At 40.6% G+C, this 18,149-nt stretch overlaps 2 protein-coding genes across 7 annotated transcripts in view; both read left to right on the top strand.

Annotated features, from left to right (window-relative positions):
* The first annotated feature begins 55 nt into the window (after positions 1 to 55).
* On the top strand, positions 56 to 5,316 carry klhl30 (kelch-like family member 30). Its single transcript, XM_085449481.1, has 8 exons — positions 56 to 179; positions 585 to 1,427; positions 1,502 to 1,694; positions 2,245 to 2,331; positions 2,818 to 2,973; positions 3,656 to 3,844; positions 4,558 to 4,703; positions 4,815 to 5,316. Exons 2-8 carry the CDS (start codon positions 654 to 656, stop codon positions 5,052 to 5,054), a joined length of 1,785 nt encoding a protein of 594 aa, XP_085305607.1. The 5' UTR covers positions 56 to 179; positions 585 to 653; the 3' UTR covers positions 5,055 to 5,316.
* Positions 5,317 to 5,865: 549 nt separating this feature from the next.
* Positions 5,866 to 18,149, top strand: part of crocc2 (ciliary rootlet coiled-coil, rootletin family member 2) — a 46,985-nt gene continuing 34,701 nt past the window's right edge. For all 6 annotated transcript variants that reach the window (XM_085449476.1, XM_085449474.1, XM_085449477.1 and 3 more), the window contains exons 1-3: positions 5,866 to 6,266; positions 8,833 to 8,986; positions 10,487 to 10,602. In XM_085449476.1, the coding sequence (XP_085305602.1) occupies positions 6,210 to 6,266; positions 8,833 to 8,986; positions 10,487 to 10,602 (327 nt within the window). In that variant the 5' untranslated portion in view covers positions 5,866 to 6,209. The remainder of the gene's footprint in view (positions 6,267 to 8,832; positions 8,987 to 10,486; positions 10,603 to 18,149) is intronic.

Below are 18,149 nucleotides of genomic sequence, written 5' to 3'. Positions count from 1 at the left end.
CTTCAGCACAGCGTCACTGTCAGCCCTAAAAATAACTAAGACGACAGAAGGCAGTCCCCCTCCAGTGACTTAGCAAAAGCTTTTTGCCATGCTACCCGCTCCATATTGATCTAAACAGCCGCTGCAATCCCCATTTTTACTAGGAGGATGAAAAGTTTTTTTCTGTTCCAGCTTATGTGGTGAGTATGTTGTTAATTCTGTATTTAGTTTTTATTAGATGACAGGAAATGTTATTTGTTGTTGATTTCAAGACATATTTTGACCTAACTATAATATCATAGGCCAAAGGTACTCTGTGGTCAGCACATTAAAACTCTGATTTGACTGTTATTGTCAAATAAGAACAAATGTTTTCTATTTACTCTACAACTATCATGTAAGAGATGTCATCCAACTCCTATTCAGTGTTTAGAAGCTGTCATTTCTCCATATGATGCTGCTACTTCATATATATGTTTACCACATAATCCGGTTCATGGTGCTAAATTTCGATAGTTTTTGGATTTTGAACTTCATGGTGAGGTTCTTGCTGATAATTAATATCATTTTTTTCTTGCATTTATTTGCTTTCTCTACACTTTTAGGTAATTGCTAATCTCAGTTGTTTATTGCACCAGCTGAAAGAAGATCTGAGCTACATTTTGAAGTTGATAATGGTGCGTAATGTGGATGACCTGGACTTCTGCCTGTCCTCCCATCCTCAGAGCATGCTCGAGGGCTTGCGTTCACTCTGTTCTCACCCCAAACTTGTGGATGTGACTTTGAGCGCGGGAGGGCGAGATTTCCCCTGTCACCGTGGTGTACTGGCGCTTTGTAGCATGTACTTTCACTGCATGTTCTCAGGGGATTTTGTAGAGAGCATTGCAGCACGTGTGGAGCTTCATGATGTGGATCCTGAGATCCTTAGCTGCTTGCTTGACTTTGCCTACACAGGCAAACTGACTATCAACCAGAAAAATGTGGAGGGGTTGATCTGTACCTCCAGCAAGCTCCAATTCCAGACAGTGCGAGCCGTGTGCAGCCGATACCTCCAGCATCAGATTGATGAAACAAACTGCCTGGGAATCCTGGAGTTTGGGGACATTCATGGCTGTCCTGAGGTGGTTGCCAAAGCATGGGCCTTCCTCCTGGAGAACTTTGAGGCTGTACAACAGGGTGATGAGTTTCTGTTGCTGGGAAAAGATTGGCTGATCTCATGCCTGTCTGATGAAAGACTACAAATCCGGTCAGAGTGCGCTCGTGTGGAGGCTATCCTGAAATGGGTTAGGCACCACAGGGAGTCTCGACTCTGCTATCTCCCTGAGCTCCTTAGCTTGTCCCGTCTCTCTCTGCTCAGCCTGGACTACCTGGCTGACACCCTGCTGAAGGACAGTCTGCTGCAGGCCTCTCCCAGCTGTACAGAGGCTGTGGAAAAGATTTACAGAGAGGTTAGTGAGTTTCTACACTTTTTCTCTTCTTGTTCTGCTACGAGTTATATTACAAAAATAATGTTACTTTCTAGAAAATGGATTTAGCACCTGAACATGTGGACCGATTCAACTCCCAGAGCCCACAACCAAACCTAGAAGAAGTTCTCTTTGTCATGGGAGGTCATTCAATGGATAATGAGGACGACTCTGATGAAGAGGAGGACCGAGACCCAAGACTGGAAAGACTACAGCCCAGAAACTGTGCCTTCTACAACACAAAGACCAGTAAAAAAAAAAAACAACAACAACAAAAACTCTTTCTCCCCCATTTAAAATTTCAAGTTTGTTTAAGTTCAGATTCCATTTTAATTTTCAAATTTGTTGGAAAATGTCTGTGGGATTCCTCAAACCAGTTTGGCACATTCTGTAGGTCGTTAAATACAGTGTTGACAGAAAAATGGCCCTTCAGAAATGTGGTCTGGATGTGACAAAATTGGATCATCTTCTCAATTCCTGAACTGAGCATTTTTATTGCTCAGCCTGGAAGAAGGCATTTATGTTATGTTTTGCACATGGAAAAAGTTTTTGTAAAGCCATTTTAAGCTTCCTTTTTATGTGGAGGGGCAAAAGCTGGCCAGGAGTTAACGACCTGCCAAAAAGCTTTTTGTATTTACTGTTTCAGCTCAGCAAGCAAGAACCTATCCGACCTTGTTTGGCAATATTATAGCTTTACTTAATTTCACTCCAATCCATTTGTCATTTGCACACTGTATTTGTGAATAATTCATCAATTGGTCCGTGAAATATTCTCAACTTCAAGTCATTTTCTCTGCAGAACGGTGGCATGAGCTCCCTAATTTCCCGAATCCCAACAAGTGGGGTTACTCTATGGTCTCTTTGAACAATGATGTGTATGTGTCAGGTGAGTCAAGTATACTCCACACTTTTAATCAGAATAGACAGGTTGCACCTCAAACAGTCCTGGAGCTCAGTGATTTCCTGGTCCAGGTCTGGGGAGATCCCCCAGGACACAATCTCACACAATCTACCTGAGTACTATTTTGCAGCAAAATGGACCAGCCTGCCACATCATGTTTTTAGTCAGATTTTTGGTCTGTCTTTGAGTCCTTGGTTGATCATTTTCATTTCCATGAAACAATGTGCCATCCTTTCATTTCTAACACGATACCCATTCCATATCAGTATAGCTATCCAACATGATGTTTTTTCCCCATTGAGAGCTGATGTGTTTCCAATGTGTTTCTTTCATTTTTTAGAACACTGTTGAAAAAACTCTTAGGTTAAATGACAAATGATAGAAAGTCAAGAGTGCAGCTCTCCAGTTACTTTTGTGAGGAATCTAAAACAATCACAGACTTTTGACAAACTGATCCTTTTTGCCTCACAGGGGGCTCGCGAGGTTCGAATACCAATACCTGGTCGACCACAGAGACCTGGAAGTACATCACAAGAGAGGGGAGATGGGTTACTGTGGCACCTATGCTCCGACCTCGGACTAACCACACATCAGCAACGCTCAACGGGGAGATTTATGTCATCGGAGGTAAGAAAATAAATATCGGTTTTGCATGTGGTGCCTTAAACCTGCAGCAAAAATCACAGAAGATAATCACCACTCTAGCTGCTTGCTTCAGCTTCTCTGAGGTTTTCTTTAAGAATGTTTTAGTATTTCTCCATTGTTGTGGAATATTGTTGGTATGGCCAACTTTTTGCAGTTGCTGAAACTCTCTATAACCCTCCAGCAACCAAATTATTTTATAATGACCAAGTTGGGTCATTTATGACAGGAAGGCTTTAATAAATGGCTATGTTTGTCTTTTTCATACCATTTCCTTTATCTGTGACAGGTATTCAAAAAGTCTTTCTATCATGTTTAAGCAAAAAGGCTTTAATACTTCTGCAAATTAAAACAAATCAGTTCTTTGGAAATGTGACATATTCCATATATTTCCATTGTAACTTTCAGTGTTAAGTGTCTGACTAAATCTTGGTCTGTTAGCCAAGGTTCTATGTAGTGATTAGGAGTGGAAAATTACAATAAAATCAAAGCCTGCAGCACTAAAAAATGTAAATATATTTACCAAAACATTCTATTATGTGAGCTACACCAGTTTTACTTAAAAACACCACAGTGGCTCATAGAAATATCTGGCTGGGATACTAAATAAGTCATTTTGTCACTTGAATGTTAAATGTGACTATCGATCGTTAATTTTTCCTCTTAGGCACAACGTCAGACCGAGTTGAAGTTGAGCACTACGACCCTTATAACGACACCTGGGCTATGACTTGCCCCGCCTTAAAGTATGTGACAAACTTCACCGCCACAGCTTGTCAGGGGAAGCTTTATGTAATTGGGTCATGTGCAGTGAAATACAATGCACTGACCATGCAGTGCTACAACCCTGTCATAGGTAAGGATGCCCTGAGTACCATCCTGAGCACTGTTCACAGTACTTCTATAATGCATGCAGTCCTATTGGTGGATGTTTTGGCATCTTCATTTTAGCCACTTTAAATAATATGTTATATTACTTTTTTGTAGCAGTAATTTCTTCAGTGTCAGATGCATATTATCCAAATTAGAATCTCTTGAGGTATATATGGATGGGTAAAAATTTAGCTATTTTAAATTTGCATAATTTTTTCCAACATTAATGATCCCTCATAATATTGCAAGCATTTTTCTGTTAAACATGGGAGCAAAATACATTTTACTCCCACAAACGTCACAGTATAAAAAGTCAAAAATCTTTTCTGTTCAGCATCATTTTTCTGTGAGCATCAGTATTATGAGACGTATCATAGTTTCAAACGTAAAATCTCTGTTACGTAAAGGAAGAGAAACAAGCACTGGTACCCAGGATATTCAATCTCTTTTCTAATAATTTACTGGGAAAAAAACCTTTATGGTCTTTTTTGTTGAGCTTTTGTTTCTCAGTTTTTATCTTTTCTTTGTGTCTCTTGTCACATTTTTTCTTTTGGTGTAACATTGTTTACTTTATAGCATTTATTTTATTAAAACTGAATGAAGTGCCATAATGTTCCCATAAAGTGCCATTTACTTTGGATATTTGTTTGTGCTTTAATCTAATAATTAACATATTTGTTATATTTTTCTTCATAGATAGCTGGATCAGCGTATGTTCACCATTTATCCCAAAGTATTTGTCCTCTCCTCGTTCTGTTTGCGTGGATGGAACTATATATCTGGTTGCTGACAACACTAAAAAAGTCTATGCTTATGATCCAGAGGCAAATATATGGCAGAAGGTGGGTTTAGTTATCACTGCAGACAGCAAGCTTAATACATTAAATAGTCCCTTTGCACGAATTCATCCTACCAGACGTTTAAGTAATACCTTTGGTTTTTGCTCTCTTCAGGTCCAGCTTCTACACATGCTCCACGAGAATGGCGGCCTTGTATCACTTGATGGGAAGCTCTTTGTTACCGGAGGCCATTGGAAAGGTATGGAGGGGGACTATGGGGTCGAAGTGGAGGTTTACAACCGAGCATCCAACATCTGGGAAGTGGAGTCCTCCCTGCCAAGACTTTGGTTCTACAGTGGAGTCTGCACCATCTTCTTAGACCCAAACCAGTGGCCTGAGCTTGAGTCAACATAAAGTCCTCCTCAAGGCCAAAGAGTTAATAGAGATGTGTTCCTCTCATACAAATGCCTACGCTGCAAAAGGAATGCTTATCCCTGGATGTCATTGTGCCTGAGAATAGCACATTACATGACCTTCAGGTATTCTTGGATGTTTTTTAGGGCTGTGCTCTACTGCTCAGCAGGTGTTTATTTATACTTTGTATCATGTGTTTGAGACCTGAATTTCTTTGTGTTACTGTATGGTGCACATGAATCATTAAATGTTTGCAGAACTAGCTTGTGGGCTTCTATTTTTAGAGTTTTTGTCTGTAGTCATTTAAAATCTGCTAATTATGTTCCTGAAAACTGGTTAAAGATTTTATAGCATAAAAATATTTTAGACCATTGTATAAGGGATCATTTGAAAGCTCAGGCTCTAATTTAATTGAAATGTAACAGGATTTATCCTATGTATAAAAACAGTGTACCGCACCAAAAAAATGAAACGAGTGGGGTTTAATTTTCCAAGTTTTAAATGTATTTCTGTTTATTAAGTGTCCACAATAAGAGGAAAATGCATGAATTTGTATTAAGTAAGGTGCCTTTACCTTTATCCTATATCTGTTACCCGCCCCCCAAAGACCCTTCAGATATCAGAGTTGGTTTCTTCCACCTATCCAGTGACTTTAGTGACTTTAAAGTAAACAAGTAAACTTGAAAGTAAGTAAAATGTTTATATACATATACACACATACATATATAGTGTTTCTGTTCACCTTCAGTGCTTTGATCATTAACCCCTTGGAATCCTGTTGCCTGGCTCCTGGTCTCTGCGCTGCCATGAAAACGGACAAGCAAGCGTTCTGCTTCTATGACAACGGTCCCGGAAGCGCGTGGTCACCATAACAACTGGCCTGGGATTGAGCTACATGTCTTCAGTCTTCTTAGCTTAAAAGTTTCCTGTCCGTGATTTTTGTTTCAGCTTTTGAAGTTTCTCCTCACGCAGTCGCAAACTAAGACATCTGGTGTTTTCATCTTATTATTTAAGGACATGCTTGGTTTTTGCGCTTTTTTTCACTCAATTTTTAATAACTGTCGGACGAAAAGTGTACCAGAGTAAAGCTAACTAACCACCGAGCCCAAACGTTCAGTAGACTAGCAAACCTTTTATAGCTGAAGCTGGGCCGCGATGACTTCTCCACAGGAGGAAGGTGCACACTCACCCAGACTGGAGGCAGTGATTCAGGTTGGTAACTCTTGATAAAGATAAGGAAAAGTTTATATTATTGGAGTCATTTTAAATATTATTTTCAGAGTTTTTCCTGCATGGGTTTACCGCCCTCTACAAGATGTTTGTCAAAAGCAAAGGAAAATCATCATTAATAAAGATATATTTATTTAACAGTTTGTATTGTTGGCGAGTCATTTGAACGTCATTCATTTAATGCTTCTTTTCATCTTAATTTCTCAAAGGACCACGAAGCTTAGGTAAAGACACACTGTATAAGATGGCATGGACTTACTTGCTTAGCTGTCATTTAAAACTCATTTAGAGTCAAGAACAGGTTGATTTTATTCTAGTTTACATCTATGTGTACTTTGAAGTTTCAGTTTTAGGAAAATATAAGTCTAGTATAAAAAGCAAAGTGGTTTAAAACTGATACAAGTTCTCCCGTTAATTAATTTTTTTTAAGATATAACGAAAATAAAATAAACCTATTACATCACCACTGAGTATTACTAATAATATAATTGGTACCCAAATACCATTATAAATAATATCGGTCAGACAGGCTGATATCAGTGGGAAATAGTACTTTAGACTGCAGCTAGTAGTGGCTTGGTATCACCATATGAAATATCTTTTATTCTTATCCATGACCCAAAATGTGTAAGGTAGCTTAAAATTATGTCAGCCATCACAACAATATAATACCATTTATATATAATGTTACAGACACATAAACAAATAAATACAAATACATTTTGTCGTGACTCTTAAGACTTATGCTGTACTGGGATACTCTGAATTTGTGGTGTTCTTGCTTTTAAGACAAAAAAATTTCCTGTGTTATGCCAGCTAAAAAATTAAAGGCGACCTATAATAAAATAGGTTTAACAGCTGGAATAAAAATTAATAACTCATAATTAGGGCTGCCACGATTAGTCGACTAGTCACGATTGCATCGACTATTAAAATCGTTGACGACTGATTTAATAGTCGACGGTCATTTGAAGCTTTGTAAGATCCCAAAAGAGGCAGCAATGAGTAGTAGGATTTAAGAGTGTAATAACGGAGTGAAACAGAAGATGGCAGCACTGCATGTACAAGGATGCCAGCTGCCGTTAAACCCCGAAGTAGAAGCTGTGTCCCATAATTCATAGCTCGGCCTGGAAAAGTTGTCAACAATGGCAGCAGCTAGTTAGTTTTAATATTACTCTTATTATTCTTTTTGGGTCACAAAATAAAGTTTAACATATTTTCAGGCGAGAATGGAGCTGTGTAAACCTCAAATATCTTCTCAGTTTATCAAGACACCGCATATTTGCAAAAGCACTCCAACGTTTTCAGAGACGTCTGTTACCCACCAGCGCTAGCCGGGGGCAAGGTTCACTAGAGCCGGTGAGAACACCGGACTTCCGGCAAATCGTTTTCAAACCCACCGCCGTCTTTAGCTACTCAGGTTAAATATATATAAGTCACTTAGATAACTTAAAAATTTTATTGTTTGTCTTTTTTTAGTATTTTATTTGTTCCTGAGTAAATCGGTTTGGCTGAGATTAAAGTTATAGTTTTTACACAGCTGAATAAATGTCAAGCAGACAGCTGATTATCAGAAGCCTGAGATGCTCGAGAATACTCCGGTGTCCTGTTATATTTTAGATAGCAAGGAGTTTATTAACCTTCACCGAAACAATCTGCAAATGTCATTAACATTTAATAAACTATCATCTTGTCTTTATTTTTAGTTAGCACAGCGGTCCCCAACCCCCGGGCCTCGGACCGGTTCCGGTCCGTGAGTCGTTTGGTACCGGGCTGCGAGAGTTGAGGCTCAGGTGTGAAATGTATAGTTTTCAGGGTTTTTATCGGTTTTCAGCGTTATTTTGTTATCGTTTTTATCGTTTACTCGGTTTTCCTGGGTCTTTTCACACGTGTTGTGAATAAACCTTTTTTTACCGGTACTAGTTTTATTTTGTTGTATTTATCCGTGACACCTTAAAGGCCGGTCCATGAAAATATTGTCGGGCATAAGGTCCGTGTCGCAAAAAAGGTTGGGGACCGCTGAGTTAGCACATACCTTAAACACTTAAACACTTAGGGCTGTAAGCTAATGATAGTTATATAAGAGCAGATGCATGCTGGTGCAATAAGCTGTACGTTTTACGTCCAATGGATGCATGATCTGATTAGTCGACTAATTGCAAAAATAATCGGTGACTAGTTGACTACAAAAATAATCGTTTGTGGCAGCCCTACTCATAATATATAACTCATTATCAGTTGTCAAGATAAGTAAAGGAGCCAAGGTAAAAGTCTAAAGGCAGTGCAATATACTTTTTGTAATAAATACATAAATATAAAAAATAATATATATAACACAGCACAGAGCACAATAATTTAAAATCTAAATAAAAGAAAATAAGTAAAAATGAATGAATTAATAAGTGAATAAGCAGTAACAAAACCTTTGTAAATCAAATGAAAGCTGAACATATTAAAATAAAGATAATTAGAGTAAAGTGTAAGACTGAAGTAGTACTCCCATAGTGTAATCTCTAGGGTAAAGTGTTGTGTGTTGGTGTAATTGTAGAAACTGGAGGAGTCCCTCCTTCAGTCTGATGGCAGCTCAGGAGAGAGAAGTCTGACACTTCAAGAGGAGGGACAAGAATCCATGGCCACACCTGTACCTGTCTCCTCTCGCATCCGTCAGATCATCACCCGCAATCTAGCCGAGGATCCAGCAGGTACTGAAAAAAACTTTAAATGGCTAGTTTGTAGATTAACTTAACATTACTGGATATCTGAAAGGTGAATTACAACCCTTTCTTCTGATAATCCCTCTGACTGACTCTGACTCTTCTACACTCAACAAAAATATAAACGCAACACCTTTGTTACTGCTCCCATTCCCCATGGGATGGACGTAGAGACCTAAAATTCAGTCCAGATACACAATATAACCATCCCTCCCAAACAGTGGTCACAAATCAGTCCAAATGTGTGGTAGTGGGCACATCTGCCATATTGAGATAATCCATCCCACCTCTCAGGTGTGCCACATCAGGATGCTGATCTGACATCATGAGTAGTGCACAGGTGTACCTCAGACTGCCCACAACAAAAGGCCACCCTGGAATGTGCAGTTTTTTGCGCTATTGGGGGTCTGGGGACCCAGAACCGGTCAGTATCTGGTGTGACCACCATTTGCCTCATGCAGTGCAACACATCGTCGCATGGAGTCTATCAGATTGTCAATTGTGGCCTGTGGAATGTTGGTCCACTCCACTTCAATGGCTGTGCGAGGTTGTTGGATATTCGTGGGAACTGGTACACGCTGTCGTATACGCCGGTCAAGCACATCCCGAACATGCTCAATGGGTGACATGTCCGGTGAGTATGCTGGCCATGCAAGAACTGGGACATTCTCAGCTGCCATCTGCCCTGAACAATGTGAACCATGATTCATCCGTGAAGCGCACACCTCTCCAACGTGCCAGACGCCATCGAATGTGAGCATTTGCCCACACAAGTCTGTTACGGCGACGAGCTGGAGTCAGGTCAAGACCCCGATGAGGACGACGGGCATGCAGTTGAGCGTCCCTGAGACGGTTTCTGACAGTTTGTGCAGAAATTGTTTGGTTGTGCAAACCAATTGTTCCAGCAGCTGTCTGGGTGGCTGGTCTCAGACGATCTTGGAGGTGAACCTGCTGGATGTGGAGGTCCTGGGCTGGTGTGGTTACACGAGGTCTGCGGTTGTGAGGCCGGTTGGATGTGCTGCCATATTCTCTGAAACGCCTGTGGAGACGGCTTATGGTTGAGAAATGAACATTCAATGCATGGGCGACAGATCTGGTTGACATTCCTGCTGTCAGCATGCCAATTGCACGCTCCCTCATTGCTTGTGGCATCTGTGGCATTTTGCTGTGAGACAAAACTGCACATTCCAGGGTGGCCTTTTGTTGTGGGCAGTCTGAGGTACACCTGTGCACTACTCATGATGTCAGATCAGCATCCTGATGTGGCACACCTGTGAGGTGGGATGGATTATCTCAATATGGCAGATGTGCCCACTACCACACATTTGGACTGATTTGTGACCACTGTTTGGGAGGGATGGTTATATTGTGAATCTGGAATGAATTTTAGGTCTCTACGTCCATCCCATGGGGAATGGGAGCAGTAACAAAGGTGTTGCGTTTATATTTTTGTTGAGTGTATATGTCTGATCTGTTTCCTTGTCTCAGGCAAGAGTTCAGAGTTCAGTGCACTGGAGGAGAGGAGGGATCTAAGGGGGCGACTGTCTCCCAGCCAGATGGACCAGGACCAGCTGGTAGTCAAACAGTCCGGTCTCACAGAGAGGGTAGGAGTGACGAATTCTCAAGGTCAACAGTAGCTTTCCTGCCAAAGGCTACTATCACAAATTTTGTTTTCTTTTTTGTTGTTATTATTTCTTATTTGTCAGGGACCAGGCACAAAACATGGAACTCATAAAAAAAGAAAACCATGTATGCAACCCCTGGTCCAATACACACAGTTAAAAACAAGTTATAAAATAAACATATCCAATATACAAGAAAAGTAATCAAATGATCAGAAATAAGAACCATAAAACCATGAAAAACAACTGGTGCTCATCAGTTTGCCAAGGGTCATAAGGTCATTTACAAAAAATTTGAAGCAAATCATTTTACAGTGAGAAAGATTATTCACAAGAGGAGTGGATGTCACCTCGAGGTCAGATTGTACAATGCTCAGAGAAACGTAAAAAAATGGGAGCTACATCTCAGATTCTACAGGCCTCAGTTAGTGTGTTAAATGGTAGGTTTCATGACAGTACACTCAGAAAAAGACTGAAACTGATGGCTTGCCTGGAAGGGCTGCTGGGAGAAAGTCTCTTCTCTCTCAGGTTAGGTTTGCAAAGCTGCAACCAAACAAACCTTCTGGAACACTTCTCTTTGGACAGATGAAACCAACGTCAAGATATGTGGTCATGAACAGCACCACACAAACACAACATATGAACACCTGCTGTCAAGCACGGTGGTGGAGGGGTGTTGACTTGGGCTTGTTTTGCAACCATAGGACCACCCTGCGAAGTCGTCTCTGTGACAGTTAAAGTTTCATGCAAAAGGAGAATGATTTCATGTACAGCAGAAAATATAAGACATATAAGACAAATATAAGAAAAGAATCGAGGAGATTTAAGAGAGCTGTCCATAAAAAAGCAAATCTCAGTTAAGTGAAATGAATATTGTAAAAAAATAAAAGTACCCACACACACACACACACACACACACACACACATATATATATATACATGTATATAGTTGATATCAAGCACACTAGAGCATTGACTGCAAAAAGCTTCGTAGGTTTGAAATGGGATATGTTTACTGTGAGCGTCAGTGTAGCGCTGTTTTTTCCAGTAGGGAAGCCTGTTTGGGGGCTGAACAAACTAACATTGAAGGAAGACTGAAACTCCACTTAATGTATGGTAGTAAAAATCTAAGGAGCGGAAAGGGCAGCATACACATGCTCAGACTAAATTAATTTGACTTTGCACATGTATGTATATCATACTTTTTTTAATGAGTTGCTGTAGAATTACAGTTTACATATTAAGGTAATTACTGTATAAGCAACCATTGTGTGTGTGTGTGTGTTTGTTAGTGTAAATAAGAGTGGGGAGCGTAGTTCATGAAGGGTTTCCTTGTAGTCTGTTCAGGTAGACCTCCTGTGCTCACGAGGACGCGTGTCTCCCTCCGCGGCCCCCCATGGTTGCCCCTCCATGTTTTGGGGGAAAATTGTGAAGGTCACTGGCCTCCTCCCCGAGGACCGTTGAAGAAAAACCTAATTTTTCATAGTGCACAAAGCAGCCATTTATGATCACACTGCCCTCATTCTGCTGCTTAAATCTAATGATCTCGCACTGCTTGCTTTGCTCTTGGAATTCATTTTAAAACCGTGGCTATAAATAAAACGTATTTAGGTTGGCTTGTTTATTTTGTGAATATTTTTAGAAGTGTGAAAAGGCACTAAACAGACGAAACTAAAGCACAGCTTGTGGATATTTGATGCTCAAACCCAAAGAGTAGCAATTTGAATCTGAATATTTTGTTTGGTGGTGACTCATAAGTCAAGAGGTTCATTATGAAACTCCTGTCAAGACTCATTTATTATGCTGAAAGCTCTTGTCTTCATATTATTTCCTCTATGTAAAAGCAGCTTGATTTTTTTGGCAGCTTTGCTTTTATGTGATGGTAATGCAGTTTGCTCATCAGTACCCGAGAGCCAAAAATGCTTCCTTGACTTTGACGCTAACATTCAGGCCAGCAGCCTTTCATTCACACAGATTTCTCCATCAGCACTTACAGCTGAAGGGCTCATATCACTGAATGTATCACATACATTGCATCCAAGTAACCTCCGTTTAATTAATCAGTGTATTGTACCTATGTCAGTATGTCTCATTTGCCCCATATATAGCAGCCAGAGAATATCACTGTGTCAAAAATATGATTGGTCAGTAATTCAGAATTGCTTATTGGCTTTCAGTGTTAACATTGATTATCAGTGATATTTTCCAGCCTTGAGCATTTGTAGCTGTTCCATGAGACCTTGTGTGAAACATTTTAAGTCAGCATTTGTCCGAGGTGCCCTCAGCTTGAACCTTCTTTCCTCTGTAATTTGCATTGACTACTGTGATTGAAATTTCTCTTGATAATTTCCACATTGTTCATAAACCTGCACTCTGCATTTTTTGGTGGGATAAATGTACAGGCCCACCTGGAGTATAGGGTTTCTAGTGCTAGTTTTTGATCAGCTAGTTTTTGATCAGCAACACACTCTGGAGAGCTTCTCAGTTGGGGGTTGGGGGCAGTTTTCACCCTGCCATCCAACAGCTACAGTCTCACAGCTGGAATATGTCCCCTGCAGTCCTAGGGGCTAAAATAACAACAACCTTAGCCCATTTTATGCCATAACTTTGTGATCAGGCTGATGCATTGTGACTAGTACGAGAAAAAAAAAGTTTCTCCAAGGACGCTAGTCTTCCTGTCTCCATTTCTGTGTAATTGTCGCTTAGTATTTTTCTAGCAGTGAGGAATCCCAAGATCAGACGACAGACTCGATCTCTCCAGTGTGTCCTGGGTCTGAGAGTCTCAGAGTCTTCCTCCTGTGGGACATGGCGAAAACACCTCACCTGGGAGGTGCTCAGGAAGCATCTTAATCAGATGCTTAGCCCTCTTTGGGTTGTCTCTTTTTTAAAGTAAAGGGGGAAATGCTGTACTCTAAGCCTCTCCTGAATGACTGAACTCCCGAGGAAGTATTTGAGATTTTCTGTCTCTGAAGAGGCCACCTTTCCAATATACACATATCCATATCCACACATACACAATATCCACAGTGGTAGGCCAAAACTTAAATAACTCCAGAGTTGAATACCAAAAGGTAATAGGTGGTATAAACACAAAAGTAATAGTTGACAAATCTCAAATACACCAATTTATTTGGCCATGCCAACAAACAGAAACTAGCATTTCTACTTAAGTACAGAATGTCTTTACCTCTGATTGTTTTTAAAAGAATCACATCATAATTACCTCACTACAACAGGTACTTTAGTTACATCCATGCAGATGATGTGCCGATCCATCTGTCAGTCTCTTGTTCCTGTCTCCTTGACTCGTGTACCCCATGACACATGAACTTCTCCACTTGAATAGGAACTCGTCCTAAGCCACTGTGGGTATTCCACCCTTTTCTGGCCTCAGACATAGAGGTGCTAATCCTCATTCCAGCCACTTCACATTTGGCATCAAACCACTGCCTTCATAGATTGATGAAGTCACATCACACGTCGATAAAAATAAAAGATGTGACCCTGAAACCAACCAATCTTGAAATTGCACCTTGAATTTCTGTCCATAGTTATCGTCAGAATCAGTGTTAAAGGGCAGTTCTGCCAGAGTCCATCAGCCACTGGAACAAAGATGAACTAAATGAACTAAAGGAACCAAGCTCTCACTGCACTGCCCCCTGCCCCCGAAAAAATGAAAAACAACCAAACAAACAAGTTAAACTGCCAAATATATATATATTAAGCAATACAATTATAACTAATATATGCAAATTATTATTTAAAATATCATCACATGGTTTAATGAGCATTTCGTTTTCATTTCATTTTCTTGTAATTATTTCAAGGTTGAGGCTTTAAAGGGTTAACAATTGTCCTAATAATGCATACCGTCGAAGCACCACTCACAGGACACCGTGGGGGGCTTCAAGCTGAGGTCAAATCCCTTGTCCAAATTCACAAATACGAGTCAACAAGTTGGGCAAACTCATAAGCATCCTCAAGTATGATTCTTGAGTAAATAAGGAGCTGGTCCAGACTTCTCTTACCAGGAATAAAAGTGCATCAAATAAAGTTTTAAAAGCTTTTTTTTTTTTTTTTTTTACTGAAGTTCTACTTCTGTTACACAACATTCCAACTTCATTCATTGCTCAATCCAGTGTGCCAGCATTTGCCTAATTGCACCAGAGTAATAAAAATGGCAAAAACGAGAGAATTTCACCCACCTATATCTTGAAACCACACGTGAAAAACAAGTGCCACAATCTGTTTCGTTTCCCCTGTAGATTTAAGGGTTCTTTGAGTGCCGTGTCTCTATATCATAATGTTTGTGGCCCAAGTCAGTTGAACAAAGTGTGTGACAATTCAAAAACATACATTTTGCCAAGCTTTCCTTAAGGCTCTGAGCTGACAGAAGACTGCTGGTGAAGTCACACCTGGACTCTTAAAGCCTTCCTCTGTGTCTCTGTTAAGTCACTCTTCGTGATCCCTGTTGACCCCAGAAAATTGCACCTGAACCAGGATAAACCTTGACCTAGTTTGTGCGTTGGATGGCTTCAGGAGGTTGGAGAACATGTTGGGGTGAATTCTGAACCTTCTGTGTTGCTTTTGGAGGCCTGCTAATGTGCATTTTCTCAGACACGGACATCCATACCTTACTCCTGAACACTTAGAGATTGCCTGCACAGTACTGCGGTGTGGCAGTCAGTTGGATAAAGATAACTCATGCTGAATGATTTCTGACACCAACTGCCATTTGCCAGTGCCCTGTGGAATTTTAAATCCCCCGGGTCTCTCCGTAAGAACCCTGTCAAAGAGATAAAGTCTGTTTTTAAGGATTGTATTACTGTCTTCTTTTACTGTTCTACCCCCCTCTGTCCCTAGTTTGTTTTTCCTGCTGGCACAAACCCATTCATTTATGCTGCAATTTGAATGGAAAACAGCCAGAAAGTCAGACTGTCTCAAAATTGTAAAAATTAATTACTTTCCCCAGAGAAAGAAAATGCTTAAAAGCCCTCCTGAAGACTGAATTTTTTGATGAAAGTATTCCATTAAACCTCGTAGCCTTTGACATTTCTTCTGCTTCTCATGTTACCTAACTTTAAAGTCAGACATAAAGCCTACTTTTCAGCTCTTTTTCACATGTCAGAGATCTCTAATCAGATGTGAAGTCTGTACTGATTGAGTTTATGTATGTATGTGTAGGTTTTGAATTGCATTGTCCTTGCTGGACACATTTGTGTTAAGCAGTGCATGACCAGCCGCGTGTTTGTGAGCACTAAGCTTGCATTATGAGTTTGCCATTTTTACACAGATCACTTGTATCCCTTACAGGCCATCACAGCAGCTGTCCCCATGACCCAAAAGTTCACTCTATGGTAACATGCTCTCAGCAGTCCCTCCTCTTTTCCTTCCATTCTCCTTGTTTGTTATCCCACATTGTGTAATTACTGTCAGTGATGATACATAAACAGCTTTCACAATCAGCTGGGGCTCTTTCACAGAGTCAGCACTCAGGGGGTAATTTGAGGGGAGGGAGGAGCGGGTGAGCTGTTCAAGTAGGACAGTAAGTTTTTGGGCAGCTTGGGGGCGATGGACATCCGCTCCAGCTGTGTTTAGGAATCTGACAGATAGTGCACTCCATTAATTCCCTTTATTAAGCCTCTGGGTCCAGGCCAAGCCAGAGAAAACGATTGCAGCTGTAACCCTTCACATGCTGGCTGGAGTGCGCACTCACGGCCAGATGTCGCCCTGGGTGAACCACAGATAGAAAGAAAAGAAGACTGAGGTTGTGAAATAGTTCCTGGATAAGGCAGAAAATTTATATCTTTGTTGAAAAACAGGTATGAATTCACAATGTCATATAGCAGAAAACGAGAGAATACGCTTCCCAAGATACTTTATCAGATAGATAGTTATCAGATACCCAAATGTAATTACATTAGGTCAGTGAGAAGATATTGCAATCCTGAGATGCTAACTGAATGGGCTGGATTCTGATCTTATACCACATGAGCAAGGCAGCAAGTTTTGGCACAAACACCAAAGACTTCACAAGGGCCTTGAAAATGATTCTCTTGTTGCTTGCTGGCAGATGAATCAAAGCAAGATTATCCCTTGATGTTGTCTGAAATATTTATCAAAAGAGACAATACAAGGAGTGGCAGAAATCATAAATATCAAGAAGTATAAAAACTCTAATTCAAAGCACATTTTAAGGGCCTGAAAAGTCTTACACTTTGGAGCCATAAGCAAGGCTCAAGAAACAGATACTTGGAAATTAAAAAGAAGAAAAGAAAAGGACTCAAAGCGACCATATGGAGGAATAAAGTATACCATGACATAAAGGCTGGTTTTTGTATAAATTGCATTTTCGGCATTATTGCAGAATGGCAGTAGATGACCTCAAAGAGCAGAGCTATGTTAGGATTGGGCTCAGCTCACTTTAGGGAATCATGAAAGCTGATCGAGGGTGATTGTGTTCTGAAGCAGATCATAAATAGCATGGGTGTTAAGCGAGCGCAATTCTGGGCCCACGGTAAGCCCTGTAAGCCCCGAGTTAGTGCAGAGGGAGGACTGGGATTACTTGCTTCTCTCTTTGGCTTTACAGTCACCACCGTATGCGTGTGTTGTGAAGGACAATGAGTTCAAGCTCACTTGGAGATGTGAGTGATGAGAGTTAATGATGCAAGCAGAGCAACGGAATAGATGGTGGTGTAGGAGGGTTAAGCAGTGGTGGGGTTCTCCACACCAGGCTGTTATGGCACCCTCCTGGGAGCTTCCTGCAAGGAGCATGGTTAATCCGGAGCAGCCCCTGGCCTCCTGCTTTACAGCTGACTGGGGACAAACTATAAAAAAGCGTCATCTCTGTATTTTGTGGAGTAAGGGCGAGGCGCTGGCAAGAAGCCCATGTGCTGCAGCCATGTATGAAAAAGCACAAACAACCCTCGGTGTCAGGGTAGGGTGGGGCCCTTGAGGAGTTACCAGGGTAGCCTGGTCATTGGGTGCATCAGGTAGTTGGGTGGTAGGGATGGTGCAGGCTAAACAGGCACAGATGCTGATGGAAATTAATTTCTTGTGCTTTATAAATAAAAGACAGTTTGACTAAATTAAAGAAAATCTGTATTTCCCTGACCTTCAAGCTCTAAGGGGCTGTATCCATGCAAATCTAGTTTTAATGGTCACATATTTTATTTTTTAGAAAGTCAATGAAGTCCAGAGAATAGAAGCTAGTCCTGATAAAGCTGTAGCTGTGTTCTACATTAGAGCTTGTGATATGAGTGTTCTAATAGTGTACTGCAGCTTTAGGTGTGTATAAATTCTCAGTCCCATTTAATCCAGGGTTCAGACATGATCATCATTTCAAGCTCATCTAGCAACTTGAACTAATGCTCTAATACTATGCTAATTCCAGTTTCAGACACAGTGAGTTTTCTTGGAATGTACTTATCATGTACATATCATTCCAATAAGTACAATTATTTACATCTTTACTACAGATTTGCCTGCAAAACACTGTTTAAACTGCTGTGAGAGGACAATCCGCGACC

This window comes from Copadichromis virginalis, linkage group LG23, assembly GCF_057382275.1.
Source record: "Copadichromis virginalis isolate Kocher_CV1m ecotype Utaka linkage group LG23, C_Virginalis_male_GT1.1, whole genome shotgun sequence".
NCBI lineage: Eukaryota > Metazoa > Chordata > Actinopteri > Cichliformes > Cichlidae > Copadichromis > Copadichromis virginalis.
Note: the sequence above shows the minus strand (reverse complement) of the source record. Positions and strands in the feature narration are given on the sequence as shown.